At 43.4% G+C, this 19,514-nt stretch overlaps 2 protein-coding genes across 2 annotated transcripts in view; both read left to right on the top strand.

The window, feature by feature from the left end:
- The window catches only part of MRPS6 (mitochondrial ribosomal protein S6), a 114,357-nt gene that overhangs the window by 22,108 nt on the left and 72,735 nt on the right, over positions 1-19,514 (top strand). The gene's annotated exons all lie outside the window — the stretch shown is intronic.
- SLC5A3 (solute carrier family 5 member 3) lies at positions 16,424-19,030 on the top strand. The gene has a single exon (XM_082247168.1). It carries the CDS (start codon positions 16,657-16,659, stop codon positions 18,802-18,804), a length of 2,148 nt encoding a protein of 715 aa, XP_082103294.1. The 5' UTR covers positions 16,424-16,656; the 3' UTR covers positions 18,805-19,030.

Raw genomic sequence — 19,514 nt, 5'->3', positions numbered from 1 at the left:
CTGTTTACAATCCAGTAGTTCTGTCTCGCCCTGCTCTTCACATCCTCAGTTACTCTCCATTTTAAGGCTTTGCAGAATTTGTAGAGTCTGATCTGCTGACAGTCTAAAGATTCAAAGCAGAATTAAACCCATCAATTTAACAGTTTCAAAAAAGTTACATTCCTGGAATGCCAGTACTGCTAACTGTCACATTTTGCTTGTGTTCTTAACCGAATTGTCAAACCACCAAATGACGGGTGTTATACCTGAACATACAGCACCATGGTAGTTGCAGATCAAACAGAAGCAGCTTCTTTGGCTGAAAAGGATAAGCGCGTTTAGTTCTGCTTTAACTGCTGCTCAGGGGCTGTGGGCTTCAACAAAATGGCAGCCTCCAGCAATAGGAACATAACTGGATGAAATTCGAAACACACGCTCATTTTGGTAGCTTGCTTATTAATGTGAAATGTATGTTCCTTGCTAAAAAACATTACTAAGGAAAGATAAATTCAGAAAAAGAGTGTCCAGATGTTCATATCTCCTTTGAACAGTATACAAAAAGTGAAGCCTCTTACCAGACAACAATAAGTGATCAAAAACATTTTTTTTTTTTTTTTTTTAAAGGAAAGGGACAGTGTAAAAATAAAAAAAATAAAAAATAATTGGGGAAAAAAAAATGAAAGCGCCCGTCCCTCCGCACTCCTGCCCAGAAGCGAAAACAAACATACGCAAGTCGCACCCGCATATGTAATCAGTGTTCAAACTACACATGTGAGGTATCACAGCGATTGTTGGAGCGAGAGCAATACTAATAGCAAAAGATCTCCTCTGGAGATTTTTAAGTACTGTAGCTTGTCGCCATTCCACGAGTGTGCGCAATTTTAAAGCGTGACATGTTGGGTGTCAATTTACTCGGCGTAACATCTTTCACATTATACAAAAAAATTGGGTTAAGGTTACTGTTTTTTTGTTTCTTTTAATTCGTTAAAGTGTATTTCTTCCCAAAAAATTGCATTTGAAAGACCACTGTGCAAATACAGTGTGACATAAAATATTGCATCGATTAACATTTTATCTCTAGGGTTTCTGCTAAAAAATTGTATATGTAGTTTGGGGGTTCTCAGTAATTTTCTAGCAAAAAATACTGCTTTTAACTTGTAAGCAACTAGTGTCAGAAAAAGGCTCAGACTCCAAGGGGTTAAGGCTGGCCCCTCTTGCAGGTAAAGTAAAACATTAAAAATAAGCGCCTATACTGCGTAAAATCCAGTAATACTCTCACCCTGCTCTGCACATGCTCAGTTGCTCTCTGGCTGGGTTCACACATGTGCGGTGCGAATTGAAGCTCCGTTTTCACAGCTAATTGACAAAATAGTTGTTCAGCATTTTCAGGTCAGGCTTGGATCAGGTCAGTTTTTTTGCATCGGGATCAGGTCAGTTTTTTTGCATCGGGCTCAGATCAGTTTTTTTTGCATCGGGATCAGGTCAGTTTTTTTTGCATCGGGCTCAGATCAGTTTTTTTGCATCGGGCTCAGATCAGTTTTTTTTGCATCGGGCTCAGATCAGTTTTTTTTGCATCGGGCTCAGATCAGTTTTTTTGCATCGGGCTCAGATCAGTTTTTTTGCATCGGGATCAGGTCAGTTTTTTTGCATCGGGCTCAGGTCAGTTTTTTTGCATCGGGATCAGGTCATTTTTTTTGCATCGGGATCAGGTCATTTTTTTGCATCGGGATCAGGTCAGTTTTTTTGCATCGGGATCAGGTCAGTTTTTTTGCATCGGGATCAGGTCAGTTTTTTTGCATCGGGATCAGGTCAGTTTTTTTTTTTTTTTGCATCAGGTCAGTGTTTTATCTTGTTCACAGCTGAATGATGTGCGATTCAGAAGCATTTCAATAAAAGTCAATGGGCCTGAATTTGCACCTGAGCCAGACCGCACTTCTCAGAAAACGAACAGGACTCTTTCAATTCGCACTGAATCAGCACTTTGGCTGCACCGGACATATGTGTGTCAACAGGCACATAAGCAATGTTCTTTCACATGTCATGTGAATTGGATGCGGTTCAAAATGCATCCAATTTGCATATACATGAACTTAGCCTAAAGATTTAACTGCTGCTCAGGGGCTCTGGGTTTCAGCAAAATGTCATCCTCCAACAAGAAGAAATGGTAACTATGCTGGAGACAATTTACAGCACTCATTAATTTTGGCAGCATAATTATAAATGTGGAATGTATGTTCCTTGCTAAAGAACATTATTTTTATTAAGGTGTTATGAGTAACGTTTCATTTTAGGAGTGTGCATGGGAATGTTTGCTGCTGTGCCTATTCCAATGCGCTGCACTCATGCTGGTAAGCACTCTCATTTGCCAGTGATCATCTGATAAAATTATGTTGGCTGGACAGCGTTGCATCTGCCTGATTTGTAAAGGCCTGGAATACTTTCAGTCCCAAAGGCAGTAAATCCCTGGTGTCCAACTTGTGGCCCGGAGGGCACATTTGACCCTTCAGCGCGTATTGCGAGGCACTTGGTGCCCTCTAAGATAGCAAGCCAGTGTTGTGGTGCTTAGGCAGCCATAGAAGAGTCCGTTGCAGGTTGAATGACAAAACGGACTCCATTTACCCATCCCCACACTAGATGTGGATGGGGGAATCCTTGCTGCTGAGCTATTGTATTCTGACAGTGTGGAGATTTGCCTACTATCAGAATACGCTGATCAGCGTTGCAGGCTATAGTCTGCAGCGCTGATCAAGCAGGGAGAATCTGACATGGTAGTTGTACAGAAGTCAGTTGGCAGGTCTAAGTCTGCACAACCTCCGTGCCCATGCATGGATCAAAGTTCATCTGGTCCTTGCTGAACTGAATTCCGATCCCTGTATGGCCAGCTTTTTACTCCAGCAAAAAAAGAAAATATTCTTTAGGACGCGTTCACATCTATGGCCAGGAGGTAGTAAAAGCAGGTGGTTGGGCCATGGTTTTACTGCCTTCCGACTGCCCACCTGTATAAAGGCAGGCAAATGCTTAGGAAGGTAACATGCCAGGGTGAACATTAAATGGTGGCACCACTGCCGTACATAACCCTTAGAGTGAATGAATGGGTTTTTGTTTTGGGGTTTGAATATCCTTAACGACTGATGCCTTTTATGTGATCTGTACATTGTGATCTGCTTAAGCAGTGCAACCAATTTGGCAGTTACGTGGTGTATGGCGCTGGATGTGGCAAATCCAGATACTGGAAGACCACGTGTGACTGATCTTATGTGGTTTTGAAATTATACACAGCCCGAGAAGGGAGCAGCCGCAGGAGAAGATGGTGGCTTTTGCATTTTAGAATTGACAGATCTACCTATTCATCAGTGACTCATTGGCTTTGATGGACCAAAGGGGTGGAGCCTATGAATGTTCCTTGAGTTTTAGTAAATAGGGTGAAGCTTTGTGCACTTTAGTCAACTAATCATGCATGAAAAATCCATCTTTTCACATTGCATATGATTGGGTATTCAAAATAAACATTGCTTTACCTTAATTACTAAGTTATGTAAACATTCACTTTGCTTTAGTCCTCATGCGCACAAGACGTTAAGAGCCGCTTCACATTAGAGCGATCCGACTTGCCGGGGTGACCTCACAAGTCGCGGTGCGCAGCTCGCACCGCGACCTCGGAGCAGCCGGCACGGACTTCATAACATTGAAGTCAATGCAGGTCGCTCCGGGTCGCCCCAAAGAAGCTCCGGACCCTTTTTCTAAGTCGGAGCGACTTGTGTCGCTCCTATTAGAACGGGTCCACAGCTTCTCTATGGCAGGCGACCTACGGCGACCTGTCAGGCGACCAGGTCGCCCCAGTGTGAACCGGCTCTGAAAAAAAAAAAAAAAAAACGAGCTGCAAAGCCAGTACCTATGCCAAGAAAAAGCGGCTGTAAAAAACGCACTTTTAGGAACGTTTTTGCATTGGCGTTAATGCGCAATTGGCAGCATTTCTCTGCCCTTTTCTATTCTCCTTTCCCAAATCCAAATCCAGTTATTACAGCTCGAAAAATGCTTGAGGTGGCTTAACGCTGTATAGCCGCGTCAGGTGTTTATACAGTGTAATGCTGTTGCTCCAGAACGCACTGGCCCTGGGTTTTTTTTTTTTTTTCTTTTTTTGCAGCTCGAAAATGCCTATGCCACTTATAGCTCCTAAAAGAATGTGTGTATGGACACCTACAATAACATGGAGAGGCTTTAAAAGAAAAAAAAAAAACGCCTGACGCTCCTAAAAGCAGCAGGAAAACACGGTGTGTGCATAAGGCCTTAAGTGGGGTAGACACTAGTAGAAAATCTGCCGAAAATTGCCATCCGAGGGAAAATCGTACGATTTTCGGCTAGTGTGTACACAACTTTCAGCAGTCGATGCCGACATTTTCAATGAAAAAAAACGGAGGGTCAAACACCGTTTTTATCGTCTGTCCCCAGCACAACCAATTTTCGTTTAATGTGTATGCAGTACGTCCGTGAAAAATCGGATACGAAAGACCGCGCATGATCTGACGACCCGGAAGTCTAGGAACAAATGTCCCAAAGAAAAAAAAAAAAAATCGGACGAGAAACTTTGTGAACATTATGCACTGTCAACTAAAAACGGTTATGACCACTGAGCGTGAGAGAGAAAAATTGGAGGATATTTAGTCCGATTTCCGTCAAGTGTGTACGAGCCTTTAGTAAATCAATCCCACTGCTGATGATTTTTCTTATGTCCCAACTTTTTTAAATTTGCAATAAATTGAGGAAATGTTAGCACTTTTGGTCCGGTCCTCATGGCTCCTTTTGGGACGATTTCCCCCGTCAACTTTTTTGCTATTCCATATTGGGGTTTCTCTTTCTTCCTGTCTGAGTGACATTGGGTAGGAAGTGGAATAATATCTTCTGAACACGGCATATTTTGACTAATATTTGTTGTATGGAATCATGCACTGTATTACTTTGTATAAGACATTTCAGACTGCGAAGAGGTCTACTTGTCTTTCGGGAAGGTTTAATGAGTAGAACAGCTGTAGGTAGCCAAATATCCTTTCCACTAATTAAGCCTCTAGACATTGCTTTACATCCAACTTTTCCTAATTGGTGGCTCATATCACGTTCACCTAAAATTGATAATTCAGGTATATGTGGTCTCCGCTTGACCAAAATATGTGTGTGTGAGTGGTGTTTTAGGTAAACTTTACTAATTGGTGAACTATGATAGATTGTTAGGGTAGGATAGGTAACCAGACCTACAGTATGTTTTAGCAACTCCAAAACCGAGAGATCTTTCCACTGGAGGTTCCAACCCTTCAAGATATTCAACTCTTTTTGGAAAATAAAAGGAACATCGTAAAGTGGCTCTTAGGTCATTTTTTCATCTTTCATCAATTAAATGAAATCTTCTGCCCTTGTTAATTTAAATTTGGATATTAAAACTTTTTTTTTTTCTGCCAGTAAATACCATATACAGTCCACTTCCTTTCTTGTCTGATAATTCACCTAGGGTGGCTAATGACGACATGCACAGCTCTCTCACTGCCGTGGGAGCTTGTCAACAAGGGAGAAAGGGGTGAGTCATAGGAAAGCCAAGGAGAGGCGGAGTGGGCTGGATGAGGGCGGAGATAACAGGAGACTGCAGAGATCCATGAGTATTCATCCAGAGATGAGAAATGTGCAGGAAAGCAGTGGTGTGTGTGTATATGAATATGTATGTGTGTGTGTGTGTATGTGTGTGTGTGTATATATATATATATATATATATATATATATATATATATATATATATATATATATATATATATATATATATATATATATATATATATATATATATTTTAAATATATTATTCTCTATCTCTCTCAAAAAAAATAAAGGAACACTTTGAAAACACATCAGATCTCAATGGGGGAAAAAATATCATGCTGGATATCTATACTGATGTGGACTAGGTAATTGTGTTAGGGACGAAAGGATGCCACATTGTTTGGACAAGAAAATGATCAACCTACAGAGGACTGAATTCAAAGACACCCCGAAAATCAAAGTGAAAAAATGATGCAGCAGGCTAGTCCATTTTACTGCTATTTCATTGCAGCAACTCAAAATGGTAGTTTGTACAGCCTCCACATGCTTTGTATGAATGCCTGACGATGTCAGGGCATGCTCCTAATGAGTGGACGGATGGTCTCCTGGGGTATTTCCTCCCAGGTCTGCACCAGGGCATCCCTGAGCTCCTGAACAGACTGAGGTACAACCTGGTGGCGTCAGATGGACGAGCATGGGCGAGCATGGGGGCCATTCAGTGGTATCAATTCCTTCATCCTCCAGGAACTGGCTGCATACTCTGGCCACCTGAGGCCGGGCATTGTCATGCACCAGGAGGAAGCCAGGACCTACTGCACCAGTGTAGGGTCTGACACTGAGTCCAAGGATTTCATCCCCGATACCTTATGGCAACCTTTGTCCAGCCTGTAGAGGTCTGTGTGTCCCATCATGGATATGCCTCCCTAGACAATCATTGACCCACCACCAAACCGATCATGCTGAACGATGTTAGAGCATAACGTTCTCCATGACTTCTGCAGACCCTTTCACATGTGCTCAGGGTGAACCTGCTCTCATCTCTGAAAAGAACAGGGTGCCAGTGGTATTCAATGACAAATGCCAATCGAACTCCAGGTGCTGGGTAGTGAGCCCTAGAGGACGTTGGGCCTTCAGTCCACCCTCATCTAATTGTTTGGTCAGAGAAATTCACATCAGTGGCCCGTTGGAGGTAATTTTGTAGGTCTCTGGCATTGCTCATCCTGTCCCTCCTTGCAAAAGGAGCAGATACCGGTCCTGCTCATAAGTTAAGGACCTTCTATGGCCCTGTCCAGCTCTCCTAGAGTAACTGCCTGTCTCCTGGAATCTCCTCCATGCTCTTGAGACTGTGTTGGGAGACACAGTAAACCTTCTGGCAATGGCAGGTATTGATGTTCCATCCTGGAGGAGTTGGACTGCCTGTGCCACTTCTGTAGGGTCCGGGTTTTGCCTTATGATACCAGTAGTGACACTGACTCTAACCAGGTGCAAAACTAGTGAAAACAGTCAGAAAAGATGAGTAGGGGTAAAAAATGTCAGTGACCTCCATCTGTAAAACCATTTCTGTTTTGTAGGTTGACTAATTGTTGCCCATCTAGTGCACCTGTTAATTAACACCAAAGCAGCTAAAACTGATTACAAACCCCCTCTGCTACTTAACTAACAAGATCTATACCCCAGGAGTTTAATTGACTTGATGCTACACTCTGATTTAAAAAGTGTTACTTTATTTTTTATTGAGGGGGGGGGGTGTGTGTATGTATCTATATACATTATCTCACCAAAGTGAGTGCACCCCTCACATTTTGTAAATATTTTATTATATCTTTTCATGTGACAACACTAAAGAAATGACACTTTGCTACAATGTAAAGTAGTGAGTGTACAGCTTGTATAACAGTGTAAGGCTCCTTTCACACGGCCGCTCCGTGTGAAAGGTCCGCTGCGGGACTTTTTTTTTTTTTTTTTTTTCTTCCACGGAGCGGATGACATTTCTGTCATCCGCTCTGTGTGCCCGCATATCATCCCATCCATTTGCGGATGATATGCGGACATAATGTAAGTATATGGCACTGCGGATGTCAGCGGATGACACCGCTGACATCCGATTTTCCTTCCTTTCCGTTTTTTACACGGAAGGAAAAATGGGGTTCTGTTCCATTTGTAAAAACGGAACAGAACTGAAAGGAGGAAAATCGCAGTGCCATTCACTTACATTATGTCCGCAAATCATCCGCAAACGGATGGGATGATTTGCGGACACACGGAGCGGCCGTGTGAAAGGAGCCTAACAGTGTAAATTTGCTGTCCCCTCAAAATAACTCAACACATACATAGAATGTGTCGGCAGATAAGAACCATTTGGCCCATCTAGTCTGCCCAATATATCTGAATCCTATGAATAGTCCCTGGCCCTATCTTATATGAAGGATAGCCTTATGCCTATCCCATGCATGCTTAAACTCCTTCACTGTATTTGCAGCTACCACTTCTGCAGGAAGGTTAATGTCTAAACCACTGGCAACAAAAGTGAGTTGAGTTAAGTAAGTTAAGTTGTCCAACTTGGGTCATTTCTTCAGTGTTGTCACATGAAAAGATATGATAAAATATTTACAAAAATGTGAGGGGTGTACTCACTTTTGTGAGATACTGTATATATGTATGTCTGAATAAATCCAGGAAGTGATCAGTCAGAAGCTTCTGCTGCCCACAGGTAAAATGGCTGCAGCCAGACTTGGTGAAGGGAGATTTCTCCAGTATATTTGGCAAGGACAGAATCTGTGTGTGTGTGTATATATATATATATATATATATATATATATATATATATATATATATATATATATATATATATATATATATATATATATATATATATATATATATATATATATATATATATACATATACATATATATATATATATATATATATATATATATATATATATATATATATATATACATATACATGTATGTGTGTATATATATATATATATATATATATATATATATATATATATATATATATATATATGTGTGTGTGTGTGTGTGTGTGTGTGTGTATGTATATGTATATATATATATATATATATATATATATAGCAAAGTGGTTGGAGGGAAGCTTCAGAATGGTAAAGATGCATTTGTTCTAAATTATGTGCGCAGATTGCAGTTCCTCTTTAGGCTGGGTTCACACTATTGCAAATTGGATGTGGGTTTCCCCGCATTCCAATTTGCATGTCAGGAGATTGTGACTTGCTCTCTATGGGGCCGGTTCACATATATCCCGAGCAGCTCTGGTGCAAATTGCACAGTGGTCCAAACTCAAAAAATTCGGACAAATTGGGACCTGAAACAGTGAACAGGGACGCACCGGACCCCTGCAGCGAACCGCTCCATGCTGCAGTGTGAACCCAGCCTCAAAGGCTGAAATTCACTTGATGACCTTGTAAGGTTGACAAATCTGAGATCTTGGGCTTTTGCCTAAATCCCATAAATTATATAAAAAGCCAGTAGGTGACTGTGATTTCAACATTACTAAAATAAAGGAGTAGATATTCAGATAGGTAAACAGACCCTAGTGGTACAGGAAAAAGCACCACACCAAGTGTTGAGCAACCTTGAAGAGTTTTTCATCATAAAACGTCAAAAGGACATCTTGTTCTAGGATGTCCAGCTGCTGGAGTCTGCTCTTGTTAATGAGATTTCAATGTTTTTAATTTTTAACCAATTCATGTCCAAGACCATACAGATTCTCATTCCCTGATAAACCCATCAAGAACCCTTGTCAAAAAATAAAAATAAAAATTTCCCTGGTCTTCTGAAAGGGCTTGACAAAACCCAAGCACCAGGTCGCAATGGAAATCGCGTTCTAGCACCTGGGTTACACTGCAGCAATGGCCGGGATCCTCCCATGTGGCCCACCCGCAGGTGCGCGGGCTGGTCGATAATTGGGGCCGCGGCTTTTTGGGCTGCTGGAGCAGGATTCACGCTCTTATGTGCAAACCAGCGCCCTCTGGTGGACAGTGCTGTGATGAGCACGGCTTGCTCTCACTGCCTGTCCACCTCCAACATCCTCTTCCCAGGTTGACAGCTGGGCTTTATTTGGAGTTCATCTATCCGTGCAGCTTATCAGTGCTCATTAGTGCCACCTACCAGTGCAGCCTAATCGGTGCCCATCAGCTCAGACTCGTAAGTGGCACTTTTTTTTCTTTAATTTTTACATTTATTTTAAACGCTTTGGTCGGCACCCGGAGCGAGCAATTCTTATTGCTTGACGCCTTGGCAGTTCTGGCACATCTCACAGCGGATTTAAAAAACTGGCTTCTAATTTTTTTTTTTTTTAGCTGGCTCCTAGATTCTAAGCAAATTTGTCAAGCCTTGTCTTATGATATTTGGTTATTAAATAAATTCTTTACTGCATCTCCTTTTTTTTTTTTTTTTTTTTGGTCCACAAGCCCAACTCCAGAAAAGCCATGAATTCCATACGCTGCATTGATGGCCAACAAGCTTGAAACTCCTGTATGTATGTTTGGCATAATTGGCTTTATAACATTAGGCTGTATTTGTTCTATACACAAATAGCTCTGGATGCACAGCTGGCAATGACCATAAGGCTCCATTCACACCTGAGCGTATCATTTTCAGGCGTTTTTTCAGGCTTTTTTGCAGGTGTTTGGAGGAAGGCATTGACATCTAACAAACGCTTGTAATCTGCCAAAAAAAAGATGCTCGTACTTTTTTGAGCCTCAGACGTTTTTGCTTCAGGTGACAAAATGCTCATATGTGGACAGGGGCCATTGAAATTAATGGGATTTTGCTTGTTGGGCATTTTGAGACTTCAGAGATGAGCGTTTTACGAGCTGAAAAACACTCAGGTGTGAACACGGCCTAAATTATCGCTTCCATGGCTTTATCCACTATCCTGAAAGGAGCAATAATCCCTACATTTTTGTGATATGATGGAATGGGGCAGGTGAATACCTTCTGTTTTTTTTTTTTTTTTTTAAGGCTTTACTGTGCTAGGGCTAGGCTAGTATTGAGGAAAATAAAAATGTAGCCTGTGCTCTATTGAAACATCAATCCAGTGTTATATTTACATTGTATCTGATCTACCAGTTTGCCTTAAAGAGGAAGTAAACTCTCCTCTGCAACTTGTACCTATAGGTAAGCCTATGAGAAGACTTGCCTATAGGTACTGTAAATATCTCCTAAACATGTACCGTTTAGGAGATATTTACCTTACATGCAGCCAGTGATGTCACTGGCTCATGCGCTCTGAAGGAACGGCCGCTGGTGCCGTTCCTTCAGAGCCCTGTGCTGTGACCGTCGGCTCCCGTGCGCGGGAGTGACGTCACCGCGGCTCCGGCCAATCAGATGGCCGGATGCCGCGATCCCAGAAGACGGGCGACTGGACATGTATGCGATGCATACTAGCTTATTATGTGTTTCTCTTTAAGGGTATAAAAAAAAAAAAAAAAGAATTTCGGTTTACAACCTCTTTAAGTTCTTATTGGAAGTTGTGCTTTGGCTTCCTTTACTTGGCACTTCTTAGCACCCTATGATATTGGCTGCCCAGATAAGAGGGAGGCATAAGGCACCCTATCCGATGATAGGATTACATCCCAACTGTAGCATAAGTGGAAGTTCAACAGAGCAGCACCTGATGTCAGGACTATGGAAATAAGCCTGTTAATAGAAGCAGAGATACAGCTTTCGTGCTTGAAACATGAGAGAGAGAGGGGATAGATGGTCCCAGTGGTTGCCTTCTCTTTAGAGATAAGAAAACAATGCTGTTATCAGTTTAAGTTCTAGTAATGGTTGCTTCATTGTTCAGAATCTATACTTTTTTTCTTTTGTTGATCGGCGGACACAGCACTCCATAAATCATAACTTGGGTTATATTGCCTCCTCCAGGAGTCGGATTAGGCAGAACAAAAAAACACCTGGCTACGCCTATGGGGCGTCTTCAGCTTGGTATAGAAGCCCCCTCTCTGTTCTTAGTAATCAGTTTTAATCCGTCTAGTCGGAAGTAAGGACCTAGGCTCCCTGCTGGGATCTCTGGTCCTAGAATTTTTTTTTTTTCTCCTTCCTTACATCTTTTTTTTGTTTTCTCTTGAGAGATCTACAATCAACTGCTGGGCTGGACGACGGGCTGGATAATTTAGATCCAAGGGTCCGCCCAGCCAGCAAGCGTGTGCAGACTGCAGCTATGCGCTAGGTCGACCGCGACATAGCTTCAGGGACAGAGGCTGGCCCGCAAGTTAATTGTCTCGCCGGGCTGCATACAACCGGGCTTGGGTCTGAGTCGCAGTGGTCCCTTGGCCGACAGCTCCCCTACTTTGGTGGCGAGGATTCTGTCTGGAGCGTTACTTACACTATGGAAGGGTGAATACAGTCCACCCCTCTCCCTTTTTTTTTTTTTTTTTTGACATTTTTTGGGGTGGACACGGGTAACCTCCAGGGACGGTCGGACCTGACTGCAGTTTCCCTCCTCCCATCCTTAAAAATCCCTCAGTTAGCTAAACTTCCCCTACCGCCTTTCCCCCCTGTCTGGACCTGGAGTCTATTGGGGGTACCAGGGCAGAGGATGCAGTGAAGACCCCTGGGGTCTCCCCCTCTATCCCCACTCTGTAAGGGTCCTGGGATAGTGCATCCTGCCCTGGTAGTTTGGATAGGTCCCAGTGTAGGAGATCCCTAGGTGCATGCCCCACTGTTTACAGTGTTGGTATAGTGCAGGGGGGGTCCCAGTGCAGAGACCAGGTATAGTGCAGGGGGGTCCCAGTGCAGAGACCAGGGCAGAGTGTGCAGCAGAGTATCCCCTAATGTGTATCCTACCTTCAGGAGGGGGTCCCCTTGCAGAGGGCAATGGGAAGATCCTGGCAGCTTGCTGTAGCTGATGGTGGCCATTTTTCTTTAGTCTGGCTGGTCTCTGGTGGACGGTCATGTTTGTGTAGCCTGATGTCACAGGGGCCCTTTTTCCTTAGTCCAGGAGACACTGAAGACTAAAGCCTCATGGGGATGCCGAAGCTCTTCCTCTTCCTTCTCAGTTTCCCCTTCCTGTGCCCGGGAAATATGAACAGGGACAGCGTCCATGGTGATGCTGTGTCCGAATTCTCGGCGCTCCTCCGATCAGTAGGGCGAGTTCTTGGGGGTCCCTGTTATCTCTCTCTCTGCTGATAGGTACCCTGAGCCTTGGGGGATCCTTTAGTGGTGCCAAAAGTTTGTTTTTGTACTGCAAAGTCTTCCTTTCCTTATGAAGCCTCAGGGTCACATCACCCCCACTGACCCCCTCATGGAGGTGGCAGGTCCCTCAGAACCCCGGCTTCCCATGGTTGCACTGACGGTGGTCCTTTAGTCCTTAGTGTCCTGGGTGGAAGTGGCATGTGGGCAAAGGGCCAGGAGGAAGTGTCCCCCCTTTCCCTGCTCAGTCTCTCATCTGATTCTGAGCCTGATGCTGCCGTGGACGCGGCCTGTCTAGGGAGGCTTAATATCACACTCCCAAATCCATCTGATAATGAGACTGGTAAACGCACTTAGCAGTGCAATGTGTGGGACTTTAAAAATGGAGCATGCGGCTGATGTAGCCAGGGACTTGGCTGTTTCCTTATGTGCCTTATTTTGACAGGTTTTCCTGTGGTCCCCAAATGTTTTGCTGTATGTTATCCTTTCGAGGAGTCTTTTTAAAAAAAGTTGACTAGTCCACCAGTGGTGGACTCTCCTGTTATCGGGTTGGACAAAGCTACAATTTTCCCACTAGAGCAATCCCCGTCCCTTAAGGACCTAAGGACCCAGCTGACAGGAAAGCGGAGACTGTGGCACGCAGAATCTTTACTATGGCTTGTTTGACATTGTGGCTAGTCTTTGCCTCAGCCCTGGTGCCTCAGACCCTAACTGAATGGGCCAAGCTTTGATGCCAGGGCCTGGAGTCTGGGGTGTGAGCAGGTCTCCGCTGCTTATGTTGATTTAGCGGACCAGTTGGTCCATGGGCTGTAGTTTATGTAGCTTAGGATACAGCTCCTGTGCTGTCCAAACTTTGTTTCAGCAGTGGTAATTGGGCCTCTAAGAAAGCTCTCATTGATCTGCCCTTTAAAGGCAATTGCCTGTTTGGGGCTGCCATGGATGACATCATTAAGGGTATCACGGAGGGAAGAGTACCTTCCTACAAAAGTCTAGGAAAAGGAAGGAGCCTCGTCACAGACGAGTGCCCTCCTTCTCAGCACATAGAAAATTATTTAGTGCTTCTGGGACGGAAAATAAGGGAAATAGATCTTTCAAATCTTCCCCGGGAGGTTCCAAACATTCTTGGTCTGGTAAGCCTAGAGCTAACGTCTCCAGACCCGCAGACAAGACCCCTTCAGCATGAAGGTCTGCCCCCACCCATTATTGGGTTGGGGGGACATCTTCACTGGTTTCCGGCCTCGTGCACCTCCTTCATGAGCGTCAAGGGGGTCCATGAAATGATTAATTTGGGGGTACCCAGAAAGGGGGACAAAGCTTGTCCTGTTTCAGGTTTTTTTAGGTTCTGAGTCTCCTTGTGCAGATTTAATTCCTGCAAAGGTTCAGGTGATGTCCAAACTACCTAAGGTCCCCCATATCCCTGTCCAGGGAATTGATTTACCTAGGTCTGATTCTAATTTTGACCAAGGTGGTCCTTCCTCTAGACCAGGGGTCTTCAAACTATGGCCCTCCAGTTGTTCAGTAACTACAATTCCCATCATGCCTAATCATGTCTGTGAATATTTAGATTTACAAAGCCTCATGGGATGTGTAGTTCCGCAACAGCTGGAGGGCCGTAGTTTGAGGATCCCTGCTCTAGACAAACTTCAGGAACCACAGGCTATGATTTACTGGCTGCTGTCACACAGTTCACTTTCCCATTTTGCATACAGGTTCGGAGTCTGGTGGTATCTACCTTCAAGACCATTCTGGTTGCACAGTCCTACAAACAGCTCCTTTAGCAGGTTTGGCTCCACGAGAGGGTACCTAGGTTTGTGGCGAGATCACGGGTTCCTCTGGCAGACGCCGCAGGCGTCCAAGGCCAGTATCATCCTCGGCTCAGGCTTCTTTTCCAATTCCTGCAAGGAATCAAGGGCGAGGCTCTTTAATCAGTCTGGTGGCCATAAACGTCCCTTGGGGCTTCCTCTTAGAGAAGACCAGTTGTCCCAAGGGCTGATCTACTATCCTGCTTTACAGTTGCTGGTTTTAACGGCTTAGCTATTGAAAGCCAGGTATAGAGGTCTGTCTGGATCAGTGATTCCCTACTATGGTGAGGAAGTCATCTTCCAGCAAAATATAACCTCATACGTGGAAAGTGTACATTTCTTGGTGCGAGTCGATTGGCACTCATCCTCTATCCTTTTCTGTGGCTCAGGTCTTAACCTCTCTTCAACAGGGCGTTGATCAGAAGTTGGCCTTGAGTACCATCAAGGGCCAGGTGTCTGCCCTGGCAATCTTCTTTCAATGACCCCGAGCCATGCACTCTTTATTTCGTACCTTTATTCAAGGGGTTTGACATGCGGCTCCACAACTGGAGGGCCATAGTTTGAAGACCCCTGGTCTTGTCGCCATTTGATTTAAATTTGGTACTTTCGGTTCTCAAGAAAAAACCATTTGAGAATACTTGGGAGATTCCCTTGACTACGTTATCCCAGAAAGTGACATTCTTGGTGGCTATTACCTTGGCCCACAGGGTATCATAATTGGCGGCATTAGCCTGTCGCAGTCCCTATTTAGTGGTTCATGGTCCATAGGGATAAAGTGGTTCTTCGTCCCCTGTCCATCATTCCTGTCCAAAGTTGTCTCTGACTTCCATTTGAATGTGGACATTGTGTTACTTTTTGTCCCAAGCTAGCTCTTCCCAAGGAATTTGTTTTGCATACCTTGGACGTGGTTCCTGTCATTCGGGTGAATCTGGCAGCTACTGAGCCCTTTCGGAGGTCAGACTCACTTTTTGTGGTTACGGCCGGACCAAGAAAAGGGCTGGCCTCTTGGGCTACCATCTCCAGATAGATCAGACAGATGGTGACTCAGGGCTATTAAAGGTCAGGTTCCACCTTTCCCTGTCATGGCACATTCTACTCGGGTGCTAAGTGCTTCTTGGGACTTCTGTCATCAGGCCTCAATATCGCAAGTTTGCAAGGCGGCCACTTGGTCGTCGGTGCATACCTTCACAAAATTCTATAAGGTAGATACTTTGCGGCCAAAAGAAGCATCTGCTGATGCCAAAGTTTTGCGGGCTGCTGTTTAAGAGGGGCTGTACCCTCTTGAGGGGTGTTTTTTTTTTTTTTTTTTTTTTTTTTTTTTTTTTTAACTTTATTTTTCAGACTGGGCTCCTGTCCTGGTTAAGGGCTCTTATAGTTAGCCTTGGGTTATTTTCCCCACCCCTCATTTTCCTTTTGGACATCCCAGTAGTTATGATTTATGGAGTGCTGTGTCTGTCGATGAACGAAAGAGAAAATGGGATTTATGTACTTACTGTAAAATCCATTTCTGAGTTAATCGACGGACACAGCACCCACCCCTCTACGGAGTTCTGATACTTCTACTATTGTTTGCTTCTAAACTGATTACCTAGAGCAGAGAGGGGGTTATATATTAAGCTAAGGATGGCCCATGGGCATAGCCAAGTGTTTTTTGTTCTGCCTAGTCCTTCTCCTGGAGCCTATTCCTGGAAGAGGCAATATAACCCAGTGGTTATGATTTATGGAGCGCTGTGTCCTTCAAACTCAGAGAAATAAATGTTACGGTAAGTACAAAAATCCCATAATTTTTTATTTTTTAATATTGGAGTGTCATTGTCCCCACAATGACTACCTTTTTCTAATTGTGTCTTTGTCTTTTTTGTTTTTGCTACCTTGCAGGGTTCCTTACCATAGGTCCTGTCTTCACGATTAAATAACCGATGGCTTTGGGAATGGTCGATTTAAATAAAAACTGCATGCTAAGCATCGGATATTGCAGGAGCCAACATCAAGAGAGCAAACCAAAGGACAAAGACAATTTTTGCACTGTTTTACATTAAAGCACCTGTGTTGTCTATTTTTTTTTTTTTTTTAAAGAATTGTATGAAAATTGAAAGAACTGCAGCAACTAATCATGAGGGCTTCATTGGAAGCGGCAGATATCGCCATAGTGGCGCTCTACTTTGTTTTGGTGTTATGTTTTGGATTTTTTGCAATGTGGAAGTCCAACAGGAGTACTATAAGTGGATACTTCCTGGCAGGTCGATCGATGACCTGGGCAGCTATTGGTGCCTCCTTATTTGTAAGCAATATCGGTAGTGAACATTTCATTGGACTCTCAGGATCCGGAGCAGCTAGTGGATTTGCTGTGGGGGCCTGGGAACTAAATGCCTTGTTGCTTTTGCAGCTTCTAGGATGGGTCTTCATTCCAGTGTATATACGTTCTGGAGTGTACACTATGCCGGAATACTTATCAAAACGTTATGGAGGACATAGAATCCAAGTGTACTTTGCTGTTTTGTCCTTGATTTTGTACATTTTTACCAAATTATCTGTAGACTTGTATTCAGGGGCATTGTTCATTCAGGAATCTCTGGGATGGAACCTTTACTTATCAGTAATTTTGCTTATTGGAATGACTGCTGTTCTCACAGTGACAGGGGGCTTAGTGGCTGTTATTTATACAGATACACTCCAAGCCTTTCTCATGATTATAGGGGCCTTGACATTGACCATAATAAGCTTTGTGGAAATTGGAGGATTTGAAGAAGTAAAAAGGAGATACATGCTTGCAACACCTAATATCACATCAATATTGCTGACCTACAACTTTACCAATACAAATTCCTGCCATGTCACACCAAAGCCAGATTCACTGAGAATGCTTCGTGAAGCAACTGATGAAGACGTTCCATGGCCTGGATTTCTATTTGGTCAGACTCCAGCTTCTGTGTGGTACTGGTGTGCAGACCAAGTCATCGTACAAAGGGTTTTGGCAGCAAAAAACATTTCTCATGCCAAAGGGTCGACTCTTATGGCAGGCTTTTTAAAAATACTGCCAATGTTCTTAATAGTCATTCCAGGAATGATATCCAGAATCATGTTTACAGATGACATTGCTTGCATTAATCCAGAGCACTGCATGGCAGTGTGTGGCAGCAGGGCTGGGTGTTCCAACATTGCCTACCCTCGGTTAGTCATGAAGGTCCTCCCAGTTGGCTTGCGTGGTCTCATGATGGCTGTAATGATTGCAGCTCTCATGAGTGATCTTGACTCCATATTTAATAGTGCAAGCACCATCTTCACTCTTGACATCTACAAATTTATGCGGAAGAGTGCTACATCCCGAGAACTTATGCTGGTAGGGAGAGTCTTTGTAGCATTTATGGTGGTCATCAGTATTGCATGGGTTCCTCTCATTGTGGAAATGCAAGGAGGCCAAATGTACCTTTACATTCAAGAGGTTGCAGATTACCTGACTCCCCCTGTTGCTGCCTTGTTCCTGCTGGGCATATTTTGGAAACGCTGCAATGAACAAGGAGCCTTCTGTGGTGGCATGGTAGGTTTCGTACTTGGGGTCACTCGTCTCATTCTTGCCTTTATTTATCGTGCCCCTGAGTGCAACCTACCAGATAATAGGCCTGGTTTTATAAAAAATATCCACTACATGTATGTGGCAACAGCGCTCTTTTGGATCACCGGTATTATTGCTATCGTAGTGAGCCTATTGACCGCACCTCCAAAGAAAGATCAGATCAGAACCACCACTTTCTGGGCACTAAAAAACAAAACTATAAAAGAAAGAAAAATCAAAGCCAATCCATATAAGGAATGTGAAAAGAATTCCTCACCAATCACAGAAACTAACATTAAGCAAGCGTTGCCCAATGGGAAGTCTGAGGATCACATTAAGAATATCCAGAATGAGGATGTTAACCTTCTAATGACTTACAAAGATGACTCTAACCCTCTGAGCTCCTTGAGTGTCTCTGAGGCTGAGACACCCGTGGATTGTTATTCCAATGGGCAAGCAGCTCTTATGGGTCAGAACCCCACTGATGGGGTTAATGAGGACCAGGGCAGGTGTTCCAAATGTTTGGACTGGTTCTGCGGCTATAAAAGCAGCACTGCCAACGAAAGAACCATAGAGGAGGAGGAAGAGGATGAAGCAGCATGTCTAAAAATGCTAGAAGAGAAGCCGGCCATTCGGCGAATTCTCAACACCGGACTTGTCTGTGTGTGTTCTGTAGGAGTGTTCATGTTTATTTACTTCTCTTTGTAAGAGTAAAATGGACCTTGTACGGCGCAAAGAAAGCAATCTTGACTATTACAAAAGCAAAGCCTTCGAAATGATGAACAAACTTAAGGGGCCATTCCATATTTGGAGGTGTTGTTTACTTTGAAAAGGCCTTTTACCAAGTTGTTAATAACCATGCAGAGCACTTCCACACGTGGAATCCCTTAAGGACCTATGCTTATGTCTACCAAATAAATAATTTATTATTTTACTGGAATGTTTACTGACAGGTAGATCAGTTTAAAAAAAATTCTGTACTTGGTCCAAAAGAAAAGCATTATTTAGCACCCCAAAAATGTCATTTATGTATATATATTTTTTTAAAGTATTTTTGCTTTGCCTTAGTTTTTAAACATGAACTAATGATGGGTGTTCAGTGTTATTAGAATGTGAATTTCAAAACTACAGTTGGGTTTTTAAAAGTAACAGGGCTAGCGCACACATGTTTATTTCTACAATGTGCTATATTCGCATTGAACTGTACTGAGTACTGTTGACTTTTAAGTTGGCAACCAGTTTAATTTTTGGGAAGAATTGCATAAATATACAAATTAGGGATCGACTGATTATCGGCAATGTCGCTATATCGGGGGCGGATATGCACTTTCCCCGATATATCGTAATCGGCCCCTGAGGTTACTGATATTTCGGGAAAGTGCTTGTACCGGAGTGATGCCTGAAGCTAGAGGAATCAC

Source organism: Pelophylax lessonae (assembly GCF_965119305.1).
Source record: "Pelophylax lessonae genome assembly, chromosome: 2".
In the NCBI taxonomy this organism is placed as follows: Eukaryota; Metazoa; Chordata; class Amphibia; order Anura; family Ranidae; genus Pelophylax; species Pelophylax lessonae.
This window is presented reverse-complemented; position numbering and strand designations above follow the sequence as displayed.